Consider the following 20,095-nt stretch of genomic DNA (forward strand, 5'->3'; position numbering starts at 1 on the left):
TATCTGTTTTTGTTAATTGGTGCCAGGAATGCCTAATTTTAAATTCTGATATATATATAATTATATATATATTAATATATTTAAGAGAAGCCAGCTAAGGTTTCCGTGAAGAGAGTACTTTTGTGCTGGCAGCTCATAAGATATGTTTCATAAGTTTGTTACTGGTTACTGAGAGCTTGTCATGAAGTGTGACGTAGGTCAAAGATTCTCGTAAAGCGACGCCTGGTGAGTCACAGTCAAAAGATTAGTACAGACTAAATAGGAAGATGGATTTGTTGGTAATTCTCGTGTCGTTCTCAGCATCAGTAGTGCCATACTTTTGGAACATACCTTATAAACTAATTGTATCACTCCGCACAACCCAAATTTACCTTTGAAGTTTGAACGTTCTCACGTGTTTATGGGTATATATTTACTCCATGCTTTATATTAACGTCGTTTTAGTTCAAATGTTTAGAAACCATTAATTTTGAAGTTACCACGTACTTGCTTTTAATTAGTACTAGCTTCAGTCTTCCAACTATGTGGTATAGTAACTATAGCTATTTTTTTTCTTTGATTTTTTTTTTCCTCTACAACGTGTTTCTGGTATATTGTTTAGTCGGAAGTTATTCCAGAAATGCAAGAAGGGTATACCCCACCTTATAGCCCTGCCCCTGCACTGAACTTCCTCTAGTCTACGTATTGTCTTCCCCGATGGTCTAAATCTTAGCATCCGGGTAGAGTACACTTCCCCCTGTATCTGCTACTAGGCCTAGGTTGCAAAGTATGATGGTGTTCTTGAGTCTAAGAGGATGGGTCTCGCCAAAGCCCACAAGGGCACGAGAAACGTAAGATTAATGAGGTAACTCCAGATCGCTTAGTTCGGGTTATTTTTCAAGTCTATGTCTGGGTTACAGGGACTAAAACGATTCCTGTTAGATTAATCTGGAACTAATTAGCGGTTGGTTTTCGTGGGAATATTATAGTTTTTGAATCTAAAATTTTAATATTTATACAGGGTGTTTCTGATAAGTCTTTCATAAATTAAGGGGGATGTTCTTTGGGCGATTTTGAGTCTAAAATGTTCGATGACATTTTGCCATCCGGGCCACTGTTTTCGAGTCATGATTTGAGTGTTTTAGGGATGACGCCCTTAATTAAATTTGAAATCATTGTCTTTCAGTTTCTTAATTAAATTTAAAGGAGTCATCTGTAAAATACTCCCAACATAACTTGAAACGATTTTCGATTCAAAATTCGGCGAAAGCCTCCCCTTACTGGGTGGGGATATGAAAAATCATGGAAATCTGAGACCAAGAAGTGATATCTAGTTTATTAGGGAGAAGGGAAGTGATATCTAGTTTATTAGGGAGAAGGTATAAATTCGCCAATTTTCCAGCTTTATCTCCAGTCCAAACGTAGGTCCGGAGTTAATCCCCGCCTTTAAATTGCAACCAGCTTCTCATTGGTTCTTGAAAACTCACGTCAGCGCGACGCGAATGACGAAAATTACGTATTTTCCAACTGAGGAGAGGCGAAATAGCCCGGCCTCCTTTTACGTCCCCCCTTGTATTTTGAAAGGGGGACTGGGACTATGGCGCGCGAATACTTAGGCATCTTATACCTTCTCCCTAATAAACTATATATCACTTCTTGCTGAAACCCTCCAATAGCCCATTTCTATGTAACTATGCGGGAAAGACACTGGGGTAAAACTTTGCGTTCCATCTCGCTTTTTGGCGTCTGCGCTGTAGCCTTACGTCGAAAAGGTCTATAGAACCCTAAAGATTTATTTACACTAGGATTCTTATATTTTCAAACACACTCTAAGCAGCTATATAGACTGTTGCTCTTCGCCGTGTGTTATCATGCAATCGCAAAAACACTATTTATTGTAAACATCGAAATACTGTCTTCCAAGATGGAAATTCTTCATACTGCTATTTCAGGAGGATTTTTCTACTTAGAATCAATTGTGAAATATCAAAACTGAATACGAAATTATTCTCCCTTTGAACCAATTCGCATTTGACCCGAAGCTTTTACGGGAATGAACTTTAACGAAAACCATGCCCATGTATACGATAAATAGAAACCAGTTCATATTTCATTCAGTGACCACGATATCGGAAGCGATGGCTGAACGTAACTGCGCTAAACCACGCACTCAGCTAAATCGATACACTGACAATCAACGATGGATTATTTTTCCCCGCTCTCTTAAAACCCGTTAATTTCAAGTGCAATTTACACTAAATACGACTCTACCCTTCATAGTGAAACCCATTGCGTCAGTAATACTTGAAAACCATACATACATACTTCAACCGTAGAGTAAACTCCAAGTGTAATCGTAGTTATACTATTACATGAGATACGAGGAAAGGCGATTTATCCCGATGGCTAGGTCTATAAATAAGGGTCGAAATAATTAACCTTACTGGCCTAGGTTCTTTTGACTTACGAGGCAGTTATAAGAGGGGGATAAGAAGCCATTTTATCCAATTTCCGAGCTAAGTCGACCGTGCCTTTGACCATGCAGCCTTTTTTGATTAAAAGTAATACGCCCAAGGCTTAGGGCAAAAATACACTGTTTTCGGATGAAAATAGCCAGTGTCGTGTTGGGGGTACGAGATATAGTTCTTATCGGCCTTACAGTAAACGGTAGGGGTTCTAGGAGACAAAACGTTATTTGGAAGTAGGGGTGCCTTTATATATATAAGATTCTATGAGGAAAGCCTATTACAGCTAGAATTCTAGGAATAGGATCCATTTGTTTCAAATGTAGTAGTAAGAACGGTAGGATACAACTCCCCGGGACTCATCTCTGATTGGTATAAAACATTTTCTTCGCTTCGTATATTTCACCCACGCCAGCGTCTTTTTTCTCTCCCCCCCCCCACTCCTTTTAGTTAATAAGATCAGATATTTATCTCTTTCTACTATGAACTTTTCATTTAACTGCTGTAAGTTAAAGCAGAAGTAAGATGAGACTAGAAGTACTGAGCTAACCAAATTATTCACTTGGCGAAAGTGAATATTCTTGATAACACACGAACGGTTGGCCCTCTGGTAGCGGTTTCTGAATTTTCCCTCCAAAACGTGAGACGCTCGTGGCGGTAGACGGCCAAACTAGATGCAAGCACCCTCGTCCGTGTTCCGCGGCTTTAGGTTGAGTGGAAGGGGTAGGAACGTTTTTGGAACTCGGCCAATTTTTTTCTCTCAAGTGTAGGCGCGATGGAAGCGGCGTAAAATCCTCAAATTTGTTCACTATAAGTGCCAGGATCTATTACAAATGCTAGAGCTCTTTACTTCCAGTCTCATCTTAGCTAGTTTCCGTAAATTTAGCATGGCAAATTAGCCATTATTATTTACTACTTCAGCGTCAACGACGATTGAAACGTCTCGTGTTTGTTTATCCCAAACATCCCTTTCTAAAATTGGAAACTTCAAAGGGTGTAGGTATAGTCGGGTATAGTAAATCTTTAAGAAACACAACTTAATTTAATTCTATTAACACGCGCTTAATTTTTACTTATTAAGTTTAATTAGATCGTAATCAAAGTGCGAGATTTAAAAACAAGAAAAAAAAAATTCTCCATATTCATATATTAAAATTTATATACAATTTGTCCCTAATTTGCTTAATGAGGCCTATCCATCCGGAACCTATTTAAAAATTCAGATTGCTTTTGTTTCCGGGGAGGAAAGGCGTATTAAAGCTGGAGTCGAATTTAATTAAACGAACATTAAATTTCCTTAACGAGGTTTATTTAAGTCTTAAACGCCTGATAGACTTAAGCTACCCCTAGAATCGTTTTAACGCCTCTATTGTCCTCCAATAGACTATATAAGGATTTGCTCTGTGTAACAGCTCCGTTCCTCGTCTTATAATTATCGCTAAATCTAATTTAAAATCAAATATCATCTCTTCGCGGGCCTTATATCCCTTGTTAAGCTCTCAAGCTTTGTCTTAGAACTCCCCAGAATTATTCCTCATTGCCTTGATAATTATTCGATTTTCCATTGCGCCTTCGTAATAAAGTGAGAGTAAAACCAGTCAAATTTCATTCGGGCATAAGACTTGGTTGAGCAATTCTGTTTACTAAAGGCTTTGCCCGTAATGACGGTTTGTCGAAAGACAATGTAGACATACCTGTCATGCAATATTGATAACTTGATAGCAAAATTGTGATGTTTCTATTTTCACCCTCGCATTCCCCCAACTGTAGTTGGAAAACAAGGAAATATCCTAAAACATGCCATTACGAGGCTTAAAAATTAAAATGTGGTTCATGAATATTTGTATACTTTTAAAACGTAAAATTGTAGGGCATGTTCAACGTACAACTTCAATCATTGTCTGTCAGGTTTATCTTCAATTTATAATTCTTGGAATACAGAATTCATTTCAATATTTGTTCGGTGAGAGAACAACCTAACGCCCAAATTAATTATAGTACATTTAAAAACTTACATAAAACATCAAATTTTAGCTCTTTTCCTATGAATAAAAATAATATAACTCGTTTTTACTGTCTTCTTTTCATAAAGATGCATCACGATGGAAGACTATGTCTTGCCTTATTCCTCCCTTTATATCTTTTAGATATGTAAAATTCGTACGTGATAGCAGCGCAATGAAGATACCCACCCAAACTGAATGATGTACTAAAGCCAAGAACCCATATAAGAACTTAGAACGTATGAATACTCAACTTTGTTTTTCACCATCTCATATGTCTTACACACTTTCCAATATTTCTGTGATGTGAGAGAGAGAACTGGGATGAGTAACCCGAGGTCACGACATACACTGCAGCGGCCCAATTCCATCTTTGAATGTTCTCGGGTCTTTTATGGGTTCCTGCTAAGTCCTATAAAGCCCTGCATTGCATTGGTAAGAGTGAAACCCTCCGCTGTTTCAACGACAAGGAAACGATCGACTTGTTTGTATTATTAATAATAATATCTTCGTATAGTCATCCCATTGGTCTTCCGTATATATCCCTCCGCGACTATGCGTATTATTTCCTACTATCCGCTGGGCTTTTGTCGGATGTAGTTTACACAGAGAGTCTTTGAAAGTTTTCCGGGAGGAAGATGGAGTGAAACCTTCCCTTCTGACAAAGGCATAGACATTTCGAAAGACAAGATAGGTTATATAGATTTCAGACTTGTATGAACTCAAAGTTATTAAAGCTCTATTATTCCTTTATTATACCTAATTTCCTATCAAGTTTTCAGTCTTCCTGTTACGCGAGTTCTTCCACGGAAGTTTTCAGAATTTTGCTCTAACCATAGTTTTAAACCACGCAAGAAGAGACAGTATATGCCACTACAATCCATGCGTGTTACTCTGAGAGATTCATTGACCAATTTGCACGCGAATGTTTGACCTCACGGTACTTCTTCGGACAACAATGTAGTTCCGCCTCTGCGCAAATCATCTGCCCACTGAAAACACATGAAGTGATATTCTCGATTCATACCCACGACACGCCCCTTTTGCCAAATTTCTACGTATTTTACAAAGTGCGTTTTCTCCATGTGTCATTCAATACATCTTAGTTTTAAAACTTGCTGGTATATTTGCTCTTAACTGGAACGCATTTTGCCAGTCGCAATTATGGTCTAGTTCTACGTGACTAGTGTTATTTTCGACTTAGAACTGAAATAGAAACTAGATCTGACGACGCAACCTTGCTTAGAGTGAAAACATTTGTTTTAACTTTGTACTATGACTAAATAGACCAAACAAAGGCTTAACGCAACTTAACATTTTCACATCTTAAACAGACTAAGCCAAAATGAATGGGTCTATTTGAAATTTTTTGGCATCGTGAGTAGAGACAGAAATTCTTGTCAACTCTGGCATAAAACTCATTCGTTCGGAAAAGGGTCCACAAATGATGATTATTTAGCATCTTACTTTCGTGCCATAATGGCATTCGATAACATTAGGTTAAGTTACTTCAATACCGGTAGAAAAGGGACAAAGGTAAGAGGGGGGAGAACGTAGAACGTGTCCATGGGGACATAAAGACGCGTTTCGGAAGGTATCGCCATCTATATTAGACTTTCAACTGGTATGGGGATTGGATCGACGTCTGTCCCCCTGGTGTTTTACTTATGGGACCGATACGCCTCTTGTCCGAGGGTTTATACGTACATAGGGGAGGGTGAATGCGATTATTAGAGAACCTGCAGGAATTTTAAGGCAAAAGATGGGCCGGTGCCTAAGGACTAAGGTACCAGAAGGCTTAAGTCGCCCCCCTCCCTACAAGTTCCCGGTTGGTTCCGTGCATGGTTCAACGTGTAACAGTCAGTGAAGTGATATTTGGGGAATGGGAGATACGGGCCATAGGGAATTGTGAGACAATTCGCGACTTTTGTAACTTTGCACGAATTAGCTTAATTTTAATGAACCATAACTATTTTTCTCTTCTTTTAAAAGCTTCTGTGTTGAAAGAGAGAGAGAAAGAGTTAGATGGCGCTCTTGCCCGCGTGGTTTACAGTTAGGCTAATTACGGGGCTGTTGACATACCGGTAATAGCAATTTCGGTTTGGGCTTCCCCTCTTTACAACTGAGGGATTTCCCCGACGTAGTTTGGTCCCTAAAGGACCAGGCTGGGTTTAGAATACTGTACAAGGCTTAACAACCCTTATTCTCATATAGATTAGATACACTGTTCAAAGGAAAGCCTCTAGTGTTGATTTCAGTGCAAAGTTAACTTGGCATAAATTGTAGCACCCAACATTCCGCTTTGATCCACAGCTTCTACGTTTAGAAGCGAGCGCTGCATTACACTCGAGAGAAAATGAGGATTTTGGGAGGTGACTAGTGACGTAATACGCCTGCCCTACCAAAGTACCCAGTCAAGCGTACTCCGAACCTATTCCCTCAGTCTAAAATTCCCAAGCTTTGAAATTTTGTTGTTTTTTTCTCTCGTACTTTTTTACTTTTCCATCACCCCTTTGTTACTTTGTAATTTGGATAATCACCTTGGGGATGTCAAAGAATGAATTTTTTATAACAGGGGCTTCTTAACTTATGGGCTTCCCTGTATAACCTTAGTTTGGTGATGTTCCAGGAGAATTGTCACTAAAGTCGAAATTTCCAAGATAAATGAATCTTAAACTGGCTAAATATGTGTTTTCTTTAGCTTTTAACATTAATTGCTTCATACTCAAAGATCGCATGGTGTAAACTTACGGTATCAAAAGTTATTAAGAGCAGTATGAGGTCTTATCTAAGAGAGCTACCGCTCTCCTAGAATATCAAGAGCCTATAGTTTAAACTGTAGGTTCTTGGTTATATGATTAATGCATATGCTCTGTTAAAATTTTAACAGTTTCATTTTTCGCTAAGCCTAAATGATTTTTATTTTTATTGTTATTGTTATTTTCATTTCTGTGTATAACAATTTATCTAACTCGTCTTTTTTTATCAATTGTTACAGACTCAATTTGAAGTTATACGCAAGGACAATTCGGACCATAAGCTATTCATTTTGACATTCGTTCTCTGCGGCTGTTTGGTCGGAGTTTTGATCGCCGTTTCAGTAGTTTATGTTGTTCGCCATCATGCCAGGTCAAAACAGAAACTGCAAAGTATCTCCCAACCGGAAACAGATTCTAGTCAAGACTATCAGGTATGTAATTTCACTTTCACATCTTAAATGAACGATACGATATTGGCAACTCTCTGAAGGATCTGTCCAAAGTCAAGTGAGGATTTTCTGATATTTCACCAATATTAGATTTTATCAGAAGGAGATAATAGTAGAATGATGGCGCTCTGTATCCTATTAATACTTCAGTTATGTAATATGATTCTTCCCAGGCTCACCCTTTTTGTTGCTTATCAAACTTAAGATGGGCACCGCACCGTGTGGTGAACTTTATAACTGTTTGGTACTAACCCACAAACGTCGTCTTGACGTAGGACAAAAATCCACAAGTGCACCTTGGCAAGTATTAGTTCAGCGCTAATAGAGTAATGGTGAGGGAAATATCGCGTATGGTTTAGTAACCTTGCTCCAAATGTTTTGATGTTCGGAAGAATCATGTTACAATTACTCCGCTTTGTGGTACACTTTTCTCGAAGAGAAGTACGATATAATTCTAGTTTTATTAACTTTAATAGTGATTATTTGCTCTAATTTTGTAGTTATTAGTCTAATTTTGAAGCTCACATGAAGTCCTATAAGTATCTCACTATCACTAAATGTGCATTTATTCAAGAGACTTGTCTTTAAATATTTCTAAATGCCATTGAAAATAAGGAATTGTTTAAAAATTCAAACATCTTCGAAACGTTGACACCGAAAACTTTTTAAGTGACAGTTGAACGTCACCCACACAGTCAAAACCCATATCAGTTACCGTCAGTCAGTCACTTTTCTCTATGATCGAATTTCCTTCAACCATCCCTAGGCCTATTTCTTTCGATTTAAAACAAGCCCCTTCCACGTAGATAAGGCTCTATACTTTAAACACCACTCCGATACTGAAACGAGCTTCGGTAACCCTCCGAAACTTACCTTCCCAGTATAGCACGACCAACATTTGCCGCGTCTCCGTCTCTTATCATGAATTCATTCAATTCTCGAAAGAACATTGAGAATTATGCCCATGATGGTAAAGTATGACAGAAGTAAGATAGAAATGAGTAAGGAACTATACGTATCTTACACGTGACCGTTCAATTTTGGCGTGTAAATTCGTCAAGAGAATGATTGGAACTTTGGAAGTCTAATTAAAATCGGTTATGTAGGGGCGTGTCAAGAACTATATTTTGAAGTAGTAGTGTTACTACTTCGTGGAGTAGTGATTGGGTAATGTCACGTGACTGTAAGCAGAAACGAATCGGCGAATCATCGAAAACACCGATGCCCATTCCTGATGCACTATAATAATGCTATACGAAATTATCGATGGAACGGTCCCACAATTGAGAGAGCGAAAATTTCTAGCATTAATTGAAAATTGGGAGAATTTAAAATAGGGTGAGCGACAATTGGGTTACCATGTAACGGATAAAATGTCAATGGAGTTAAAAACAATTAATTTTGAAAGTAAAATTGAAAACCATAACGTTATAAATATTATGAGGTTTATTTCAGTTGGGTTAGGTTTGCTTTGGTTCTTTCTGGAAGGTGAAGTTAAGCTTGGTTCTGTTACTTGAGGTTAGCTTTGTGTTCTGTTAGGCCTGGTGAGGTTAGTTTGGGTTATGTTAGTTGATGTTTGGTTTGGTCTTACACCGAACGTTGCTATTTTTTCCAAATAAAATTTTTTTCACACAATTGACGCTCTGTCGGTTTCATTTCCACGCAATTGTCGCTCATCCAATTTTAAATTCTTTCAATTTTTACGCACCCAATTTTCAGTCCTCCAAATTGTCGTGCTCCCAATTGTCGGACACCCAGTCGTCGTCACACAGTTGTCATAGACCCGTCTATTTGTGCTCCTCGAATGCCCCATGAACATATGGCGTTTTTCCGCGAAAAGCATTGATCACGTGATTGGAGAGATTATTATTATCGTCTACTCCATTTTCAATTTTAAATAACCTGAAAAGGAAAAAACTTGCTGCCAACAATCAGTCCAAGAAATACAGGGAAAATGGCGATAGCATTCGCCGTCGAAAGAATTGAACGGCCGCAGTGGTGCTGTTAAGTCATTAAATACTAATATTAAACAAGACATTTCTTTTGAAATTCAAGAACTAGAGAAACAAGATGGCCCAAGGGCTGGGCCTTAATAGTAATTTTACACGGCTCACGTGACCCCCCGTATAGTTGACAACTAAAAACATTTCTGAAACACAATCGTGTATCCCTTTAATTTCTAATAACGTCACATTTCAAATAATATTAATGAAACTAAATTGTGCACCCCACTAAAGTATAATTTTTAAAAACCATACGAATCAAATAATGTATTTAAACAAAATCCTGGATCCCCTAAACCAGAAATCACTATGACCGTAAGGCGTCCCCTCTATTTTACGAAACCTAACCTAACCATCCAGCATAATCTCTGATGTATCACGCGCACAAAGTGCAGTAGTGCACGAAAATTATCATCTTGTTTCCCTTCACTCAAAAAAGCCCGCGAGATTTAAACTACCTTTCTTTCCTCTCTCTCCGAGCGGGATGCCCCCTCTCCCTCTTCCCCCTCTCACTAATACACGGCTCACGTGACCCCCCGTATAGTTGATTTCCAATAAATCGTACAACTAAAAACATTTCTGAAACACAATCGTGTATCCCTTTAATTTCTAATAACGTCACATTTCAAATAATATTAATGAAACTAAATTGTGCACCCCACTAAAGTATAATTTTTAAAAACCATACGAATCAAATAATGTATTTAAACAAAATCCTGCATCCCCTAAACCAGAAATCACTATGACCGTAAAGCGTCCCCTCTATTTTACGAAACCTAACCTAACCATCCAGCATAATCTCTGATGTATCACGCGCACAAAGTGCAGTAGTGCACGAAAATTATCATCTTGTTTCCCGCGAGATTTAAACTACCTTTCTTTCCTCTCTCTCCGAGCGGGATGCCCCCTCTCCCTCTTCCCCCTCTCACTAATATACCAGGCAGGCAGTTCTCTCTCTACGCGGAGCTTCGTATCGCCACCGCGTACGCTAGCGATCTCTCTCTCTCATCGTAAGCGTACGTTTCGCGGACGCGACCGGTTTCCCTCTCTCTCTCATCGTAAGCGTTCGTTTCGCGGACGCGTCCGGGACAGGGACAGGGACAGGGACAGGGGTTTTGGTGCCGTTTCTTAAATTTTACCGTAATTAAAATTACGTGTAAAATTAAAAAAGGTCATTCGTTCAGTCTTCATGGTAAATCTGGTTAAATTCATGCATGGTAGTCTATACTTGTCGCAAGGTGTACAATTTCGGTCCATAGCGCGGTCAATCCATCATTTTGAGTGGCTCCTCTAAAACGTAATAGAGGAAGGACTCCCTGTTTTTTTATATCATCTTTATTTTTTTCGGACCCCTGGCTTCCCTGGGAGTTTCTCTACTCTTTGCAGTAGACTTCCTCGAAGCGAGGAATCCTTGCACGGTTGGTATCTCTTTTCCTAATCTCTGGGGCGTTTCGATCCAAGATAGGCCTTGGCTAACCTACCCCCTGACTCGGTTTAAGCCTATAAAGAGAAAACTATGCAGAGAGGGGGAGAAACTGACTATATGGGTAGAGAGAGAGTACACTTACGTTTAGTCTCGTCTTTTGATATTGGCTTTGCTATAACCGCGCCCCACTTCCCCCTACTCAATGATACCTATATGGATAGGGAAAAAAAAATCTTTTTAGCGTGATATTTTCTATTATATGAAATGGGCATATGAGAGAGCCCTGTTCAGTTTGGGAATAACAAGATGCCCCGGAATTTTGCAGCTTTTCTCTAACTATACTCAAATAAACATATGTTGGACACCTCTCTAGCATTGCAGTAAATGAGAATAATTCTGGCAACACAACAAGAGTTTAAGTTGTAGAAGTAGGTTTCGGCTGCTAAAAAAACTATAAGCACTATGGCTTGAAAATGTTATCATTGGAAATAAATTAATGAGCGTTTTGCCGCGTTACTTATGAGTGATTCGGAGTACTACTTCGAATTCCACACACTAAAAAGAAGGCAAAAAGGGTCACACCAGTCGTAGGGAGTCACCGTATAAGCTTGTATGTGATAGGGGTCTACTACAACTAGGTGAAAGGCATTTGAGTGACTGCGACTGGGTGATACGACAATTGAGAGGTTTGGAAAATTAGGAGCCCAACAATTGGGAGGTTTGGAAAATTAGGAGCCCAACAATTGGGAGGTTTGGAAAATTAGGAGCCCAACAATTGGGAGGTGTGGAAAATTAGGAGCCCAACAATTGGGAGGTTTGGAAAATTAGGAGCCCAACAATTGGGAGGTTTGGAAAATTAGGAGCCCAACAATTGGGAGGTTTGGAAAATTAGGAGCCCAACAATTAAGGCGCTTTTAAGAAATTTTAGAAGGGGCTTCAGAGAATTTCAGGGGGCTCAAGCTCCTCCAAAAAACCCCTGGCGACGCCACTGCAATTGGGAGGTTTGGAAAATTAGGAGCCCAACAATTGGAAGGTTATAAAAAATAGGAGTGGGGCAATTTTGAGGACTTAGTTGAGAGCACAACAATTGGCTGGATTGAAAATTGGGTGCGGGTTGAAAAATTAGGTACAAAGTACAATGAAACCGACAGACCTTTAATTGGATGAATAAAAAAAATTCCAAAAAAAGTATAAACGCTGGCTGAAACACAAAACATAACAGTATCTAACCTAACCAAATCTAACCTGACCTAATTTTTAGAACAAAAACCCATAAAATTGAAACCTACAAATTTTATGTTTTTCGTTTTTTTTACGAAGGCTCTGTTGGTTTCATTGCCACCAAAATTTTCGTTCAGCCAGTTTTCAGTCCTCTCACACAGTCGGACACGAAGTCGTCCTCACCCAAATGTCTTTCACCCAATCGCCGTGCTTCCATGTGGTAGTACTTACACAGTTCGCTATAGTACACGGAATAAATTGAAGGTGTGAGATTTGTAGTTCTTGGTAAAGACGCTCAATTTGCGTAGAATTTAATTCTCAGAATTAAACTTAACTTTGAATTGGCTCTTAAAATACATTAAATAAGTCTTACAGAGTTATGTTAAAATATTCAGTTACCGCTGTGAATTAATTTTCGAAACTGAAGAAACTGAACAAGGTTTTTGTATAATACCATAAAAGAGACCTAGACAGCAAAAATAAAGGCATACAGGGTGTTTCTGATAAGTCTGGTATAAATTAAGGGGTAGGTTCTTTGAGTGTATTTGAGTCGATAATTTAACTTCTATCTCCATTTTTCCGTACGGGCCACTATTTTCGACTTATGGTTTGAGTGTTTTATGGATAACCCCTTAGTTAAATTAGAAGTCATTGTCTTTCAGTTTCTTAATTAAATATAAGGGGTCATCCGTAAAATACTTTTTACAATTATAACTCAAAAATAGTGTCCTGAACTGCAAAATGTCATAGAACAATTTCGACTCGAAATTTATTTCTCAAAGACCATCCCCCTTAATTTATACCAGACTTGCCAGAAACACCCTGTATATAGGCTTCACCTTTAATCTCCGAGAACGGGAACGTTGCCTAATGGACTTTGACCTACCTGAGTTACCTAAAAAAGTCCTGCAAACCCCCTACCCCCACCCCATATCAGTCCACACAGGAGGAAAGTAACGTTGACGTGATTAAGCTGTCAGTAAAGAAAATCCACCTCGGAACTCCTAGCTAGAGAATAGGGGTCGGGCACTGTCTTAAATTTGGCACACTTCTTAAATCGCTAGTGGTTCATAAGGTTGTCTTGATATCCATCGTATCTCAATTATTTATATTTTGCGACCAATTTTTCGAAGTGATTGTTATGATTGCCATGATTTTACCATAAAACCTTTAAGAGCGTCAAATTCAAACAATTCTCACATGTTTCTAGAACTTAATTGCCAAAATTGGAAAAAATTTAAATAACTCTACCTTTACAAACTTCAAACAATTCTCTGTATTTTGTAGATTTCGAAATTTTATACAATTTCCAAAGTTTATTTAGATGCAAAAATCAGGGATAGGTTTAATTTTAGAAGTAGGAATGGAGAACGGTTATTATTTACTTCAGTCCGACTCATATCCCAGTATAGAGCACCTCCCTCCAACACGTGACGAAAAGTTTAAATTATCTTATTGGCTCACTTAATTTGCGTTTTGATGACGTTGCTGACGGGGACGGCGAAAAATACGCAATTCCTTTTTACTGTGACCCGCCTCTTCTTTCATACCCCCCCCCCGTCCCTGCGAAGTGGGTCGTGAACTTTGACGCGCGCCCAATATACCATGTTTTCTATTCCTGCTTCTAAAATTAAATCTATCCCTGCAAAAATAAAATGATAAGCAAATTGTAAAAGTTATTTTGTTAATTTGCGATTCTCATGATCCCCAGTGGTTTACAGCCATTTAATTTTGATTCCTGTGTGATTTCTGTTGATTTCTCCACTGGCTTGTAATCAATTATTCACAAGTTTACGTCTGATTCTTCAAGTTACCAACCCCTCGGTTAGAATCTGGAAGTTTGCGTACGACGTAAGGACACCCAAAGAAAAATCCCAAACCACCCACGGACCTTTCTTTCTATTCAACTCATTTGAGACAATAATAAAATATTAAAGAAACGAGAAAACTCGTGTAGGTATAAGCCATTAAGAGAACCACCCTGTGAAACCACGCAAGCATTGTTTAAAAAAGTTTAGACCACTCCACCACCCAGCTTTTAGAAAATATTAAGTCTTAGAACCCGGTAGGATACCGGGGAGTCTTCGAAACAGGGTTAGAAGCGAAATAGGGCTTAATGTTTAAGCCTTATATTCCCTTAAGGTTGAATGAAAAGCGGAGGCGAGTAATTGAAACTATATGCAAGGTAAATTTATTTTCAAATAAAACTGAGATTTTTTTATTCGATTGTTATCGTAAAGGCCCGTTCAGACTGGGTTCACGTTGGTGAAGTCGCTTTACTCGCTTAGACTATTCACAAGGTGCCAATGACTACGTAAAAGATTCGCGGGTTTAGTTTGAAAATACTGCAATTTCGTCGGATAGTGTCGAGATGGCACCACCTAGTTTGCGACTTTTCTTTAGCCATAGCTCACTCGATCATGCCTTACAGAAGTATGATCGAGTGACCTATGCATTCCAATAGCAGACGATATATGAAAAATTTTAAGATACTTGGTGAGTTGGTGGTATTTGTCCATTTTGGAATCGGCTATTTTAGTATTCAAAAATCACCATTTGCGACTCGTTTTAAGTAGTCTGCTCTAACACCTGAGCAGGGAAAAAAAACGTTCTAAATTAGTATAGTCAGGGATAGATTTAATTTTAGAAGTAGGAATGGAGAACAGAGTAATCTGGGCGCGCGTCAAAGTCCCGGACCCCTTTCCTCGGGACCGGGGGTATGAAAGAGGCGGGTCATAGCGACAGACAGAGGTAAATAGGAATTACGTATTTTTCGCCGTCCCCGTCAGCAACGTCATCAAAACGTAGTTTAAGTGAGCCAATAAGATCATTTAAAATTTTCGTTACGCATTGGAGGGAGGGGCTCTATACTGGGATATGAGTCGGACTGAAGTAAATACTAACCCTTCTCCATTTCTACTTCTAAAATTAAATCTCTCCCTGGTAATACTAGAAAAACTAATAGTAATAATTAATTTTGTTAGTTTACAAGATAAAATACAATTTCCCTCGATAATTTGTTTTCCATATTATATGTATGTAACTGAGTGAATGCAATATTTAATAATTCGATACCGTTTTCTTTTAAAAACGTTTTATCGAATTTTTTTCATCTCTAAATTTGTTTCTTCCTATGAAGTTCCGACTATTCTTTATTTTTTTACTTCCGAAGTCTTTGAAAAAAGACTCAAGCGGGGATGGAGGTAACGGTTTTAAGTTAAGATGAAACGAAAATCGTGTCATTCTAAAAACGTTTTCTTTTAATATTCGACCCTTTCTCTCATCCTTTCGATTCCCCAAAAGAAATAAAGTTTAAGGGAGTGGGGAATGAAGCGAGGAAAAGTGCATCTCGCCTCTTTTTTCTTTGCCCCCCCCCCCCTATTCATTTTCTTTACCTTTTTTACGAAGTTATTTCATATTGAAAAGGGATTAGTTCTGACGTTTTAACAAAGAGCACCAATTCCCTGGAGTGGCATAGTCGATTGAAGAAATGCTCTGAGATAAACAAGTTCATCACCAGGGATCGCAACCTTTATTTTCCCTTCTTAAGTCTTCTTTCATTCTTCTCTTTCTGAATATCTCCAGGGTGAGAAATAAGGGAATTTTTTAAACTGGTCATTTGACCAGTAGAGCCCAAGGGTTTCAATTAAAAAACTGGTCAATGACCACTTAGAATTTCTACATAAAGTCGAGATGCCCTGAAATGGTTCTAGGTTTTATATATTGTCTATTTGTTTTATATGTATTAATTCCTATAACCCACTATTGGGAATTTATTTTTTACTAAAGAAAGAAGGGAAATTTAAAAAGTGGTCACGGTGACCACTGGACCTCCAGGGATTTAATAAATAAACTGGTCAAAGCAATTTTTAAACTGGTCATTTGCCCAGTGCCACCGCCTTATTTCTCACCCTGAATATCTCCCATCTTTTTCCGAAACTGTGTTGGTTTGCACCACGGCTTTTATGCACATGCTCTGATCAAAGATCTTGTTCTTGTATGTGCTATTTTCGACCTCCCCCTTTTTCTAGACTAGTAGTCTAGTACTATTAAGGCTACAGAGCTCGATATACCGATAGGTAATATCAGCCGCTAACAAAGACGCGCCAATAGCTAATGTCGGCGCCCATGGCAATGCCATCAGTGGATCCCGTTTTGAAGTACAAGTACTATCGTTTCGATGGTCATTTTACGAGAAAAACTTCGACCGCACAACGGTTATAACTATTATTTAATACTTTTCTTCGAGAGAAGTGTACCACAAAAGAGGGTAATTTAAACCTGATTTTTCCCGACATCCCTTAACATTTAGAGCAAGATAACTAAACCGAATCACATACGTGATAAATAGTTCCCTCATCATTACTCTATTAGCGCTTAACTATTTGCCAAGGCGCATGCGCTTGTGAATTTTGGTCCCGCGTCAAGACAATTAAGGTTTATGGGTTGATTGCTGAGGATTTAGTACCAAACAGTTATAGAATTCACCCCATGGTGCGATGCCCATCTGAAGTTTGATAAGCAGGAGAGCAAACAGAAAAGGTTAGCCTGGGAAGAATCATGTTACATAACTTAAGTATTAAGAGGATATAGTGTCATCCTTCTTCTATTATCCCCTTCTGCAGGTGATATCAAATAAGCTTGATACAGTTAAGTTTCTCCCAAATCTGAGTATCATTGCGGAGCAATAAAAAGTTCCTTTGTGTCTTATATTATTTCCTGATTAAACATATAGTGACGTTATAAATAAATTTGTCACATATCTCTTGTGACCCTAGCTGCATCTCGCTCTCCGACCGGATTCCCATGTTCCTCTTATTTCTTTTAAAAAAAATTACTACAAAATTTACATTTTATTTTCAGGATTTGTGCCGTCAACGTATGCAGAGAAAGAACAACGAGAAACCGGAACCGATTCACGTCGTTCAACAACCGAAACGCGTCAGTAGTTTATCCCAAAGCGAGGCGTCGCAACAGAGTCCGTCAAGCCGATCATCTACTTCTTCATGGTTAGTTTCAAAGTAGGCTTAGCAAAATTTTCGCTTTTGATGTCGTTTGTACATGTTTTGCTCGTTAATCGAAATTGATTCAAAATTTCCATACAGAGATATTTGAATTTAATTTTTAATTTTGCGAAAAAAAAAATTGGATAAAGTTACAGTAATTTTTCTCGGAATCTCGGAAGAAAAAAAATACACAAAGAGATGTATCCGAGATATAAATTAGGTTTATCGTGTCGGTGAAACTTCAAAGGAAGTACGTCGACGAGCGACAAAACTAACTCTATTTGACATTCGAACGGTAAACATTTCCCCTAGCAAGCGCCGAAAATTTTAAGCATATTAAAAGACCTCCCGTTTCTTTTTCCTCGCTCTCGCTCTCTCGACACCGAGTTTATTTTTCTTACGTAAAAAATTTTAAAAACTTTTATTCGTAATATTTTCATAATTGAAGCAACTACATATTCCTCGCCCCAACTTCCCGTTCTTGTAAAGGAAAAAAAATCGTACCCGGAGAGAGAAAACTTAAAGAGAAATGTGCACTTTTCTCTAGGCCTTGGTCTCGTGCTTGTTAGATCTCTCTGGCTCTCTTTTTATCCTTTTACGAATCGGATTACCTTTGATCGTGATACGTTCCGAAAGCGTATTTCATTATGGATCACTTTTTATTCCCTTGTCCTCTCTTCCGTGACGACGGTGTCTTCAATACTTTGTGATAAATTCCCTATAGGTGATTTTCGTTTGCATACCAAGGCGAACTAGTCAGGCCAGCACTTACTAATATTTTTTATCTACATGTGTGTATATGTATAAACAAATGTAGGTTATGGGCTGAAGACGTGTCTGTCAGTCTGTATGTACGCCTCGAGGAACACGAAAAGTTAGGGTTCTTGTGAGACTCGTGGTATACGGGATTCCGATGGCCAGATAACATAAACACTACAAGCTCGTTTTGGGCAATAAAGAGTTGTACAATTCTAGCTTTAACGCTGCCTTTTTGTGGCACCACGCTAAAGGTACTACACATTAGCGCGTTTAGAAGCGTTGCGTAAAATTGGCTTTGTTCCACGTGAATAGCGTCGTCAGATGTCGCTATGGCCGTAACTCGCCATATTTCAAACACATACGCTACGCAACTCTTCAGAACACGCTAATGTGTAGTAAGCTAAGCTTTACAGCGTTGCAACTCTTTCTCAGGTTAACAGTTGTTAATCTAGTGCCTGTTCAGCTTCAGGCTCCCATAGAGTAAAGAGGTCACGATTATATTGTTCAAGCTGTAATTCTGCTTATAAATATGGTTCTGAGCGTTTTCTGCATAATAATGAAACTGTTGCTAGAAGAGGTCTTAGTTCATTACCATTGTAAATTAGATTAATCGGTAAATTGCGGAAGGTAAATTACCGACTCATGTCCGATAATCGAATTGAGCGATACTAGCCATTGGTAATTAATGAGATAAGCCTAATCACAGCGGCTATCATTTTTGACTGAGCTAAAATGCGACATCGTTGTTATTATTATAAGTTAAAATCGAATTTCTTTATTCTCTTCACTCTTATTTGCGAAAATAGAGAAAGTTGAGGTGGTTGAATTGTTGGAAAGTTTCTGAAGTGTGAATTTTATGGTAATTACGAGTGTAAATATAAGAATAAATCAGCCACGATTATGAAACTCCAATGTTGGGTGACGAGTAAATTCATGCAGCGAGTGCGTTTGATAGTGAGACCATCTCGCCAAAACTTGGCAGTAAACTAGCGAAGTCGAATTCTATATCCATTCTCCCGAACCCAGATCACCCTTTCTCTTGCCGCGTCTATTATTAGTTCCGGTGCTAGAACTTGCCTAAATTTGAAAATTACTTTCCATTGAGAGTGAATTTGGCCCTCAATCTTAAGAAACTTTTACTTCGTTCAGACGCAACCCGTAGATCGGGAAAAATTCCCATGTAGAAACTCAATTTTTCGAAAAGCAGAACAGATTATTAATTTAGTTGCAATCCCAAATAAATAAGCTTGTTTTTAAGCCCAACTTTTAATTCTTACTCGATTAATTGTAATTCCAAGAAAATTGTCTCAACGAAACTTACCAATTTTGTATACGTTCGACTTCAAAGCTAATGGAGCTAAATGGAAGATTTAAATTTACATAGAGATTAATGCTAAACTGGTACTAATTAATGATTTTATAAATCTTTTAATTCGTTTTCAAAGAAATAAGTAAAAATTTTATAAATTAAAAAGGTAATTCAAGTCCCTCGCTCGAAACCCCATGAGCTCTGAAGTTGCATTTTCAATTAAGTTAGGACCGCGGGTACGACCTTTTAAGAGAAAATGATGGCTAAAGCTAAGTGCGTAAACGTACTTCCGCCTCAAGGCAAACCCAGCCTATACTTAGGAAGCGGGATTATAGAATTTTCGGTTTAGTTTTAAAGCTTTTCTTTTCTCCGTCGATAATCGCCTCGACAGTTCCCTAAATTAGGCTCCCTCTCCCCGTCTTACGCCGTCAGTCACTGCTGGCCGCGTCGCGTCTTGGCCTGGGAACTAGCACTCGCCATCTGTCGGAAGGAACTAACAAGTTTCATCTTGCGCCTTTTAGACTAAAATGAAAAGAGGAAGAGGCGGAGGGGAGGTTCAAGACGACATCGGGAGGACAAGAGTGCAAAGATGGGGACCTCTGGAGAAACTTCGCGAGCTTTCTATTTAAGCCGTTATGATTTCGTCCCCGACTTTTATCTTTTTGAAGTCCTTGCCCGGTAAAAGAGGGGTGGTGGGAAGAGATAGGTTTTTGGGG

At 38.6% G+C, this 20,095-nt stretch overlaps 1 protein-coding gene across 2 annotated transcripts in view; it reads left to right on the forward strand.

Moving 5' to 3' along the window:
• The window catches only part of IA-2 (tyrosine phosphatase IA-2), a 410,032-nt gene that overhangs the window by 371,200 nt on the left and 18,737 nt on the right, over nt 1–20,095 (forward strand). The window contains exons 13-14 of one of the 2 annotated variants that reach the window (XM_089866819.1): nt 7,446–7,637; nt 17,169–17,326. In XM_089866819.1, the coding sequence (XP_089722945.1) occupies nt 7,446–7,637; nt 17,169–17,326 (350 nt within the window). The remainder of the gene's footprint in view (nt 1–7,445; nt 7,638–17,168; nt 17,327–20,095) is intronic. The other variant, XM_089866820.1, reaches the window with a different exon arrangement.

This window comes from Phalangium opilio, unplaced genomic scaffold, assembly GCF_054372755.1.
Source record: "Phalangium opilio isolate 3A_F unplaced genomic scaffold, DU_Popi_V2 ptg000017l_1, whole genome shotgun sequence".
Classification (NCBI taxonomy): domain Eukaryota; kingdom Metazoa; phylum Arthropoda; class Arachnida; order Opiliones; family Phalangiidae; genus Phalangium; species Phalangium opilio.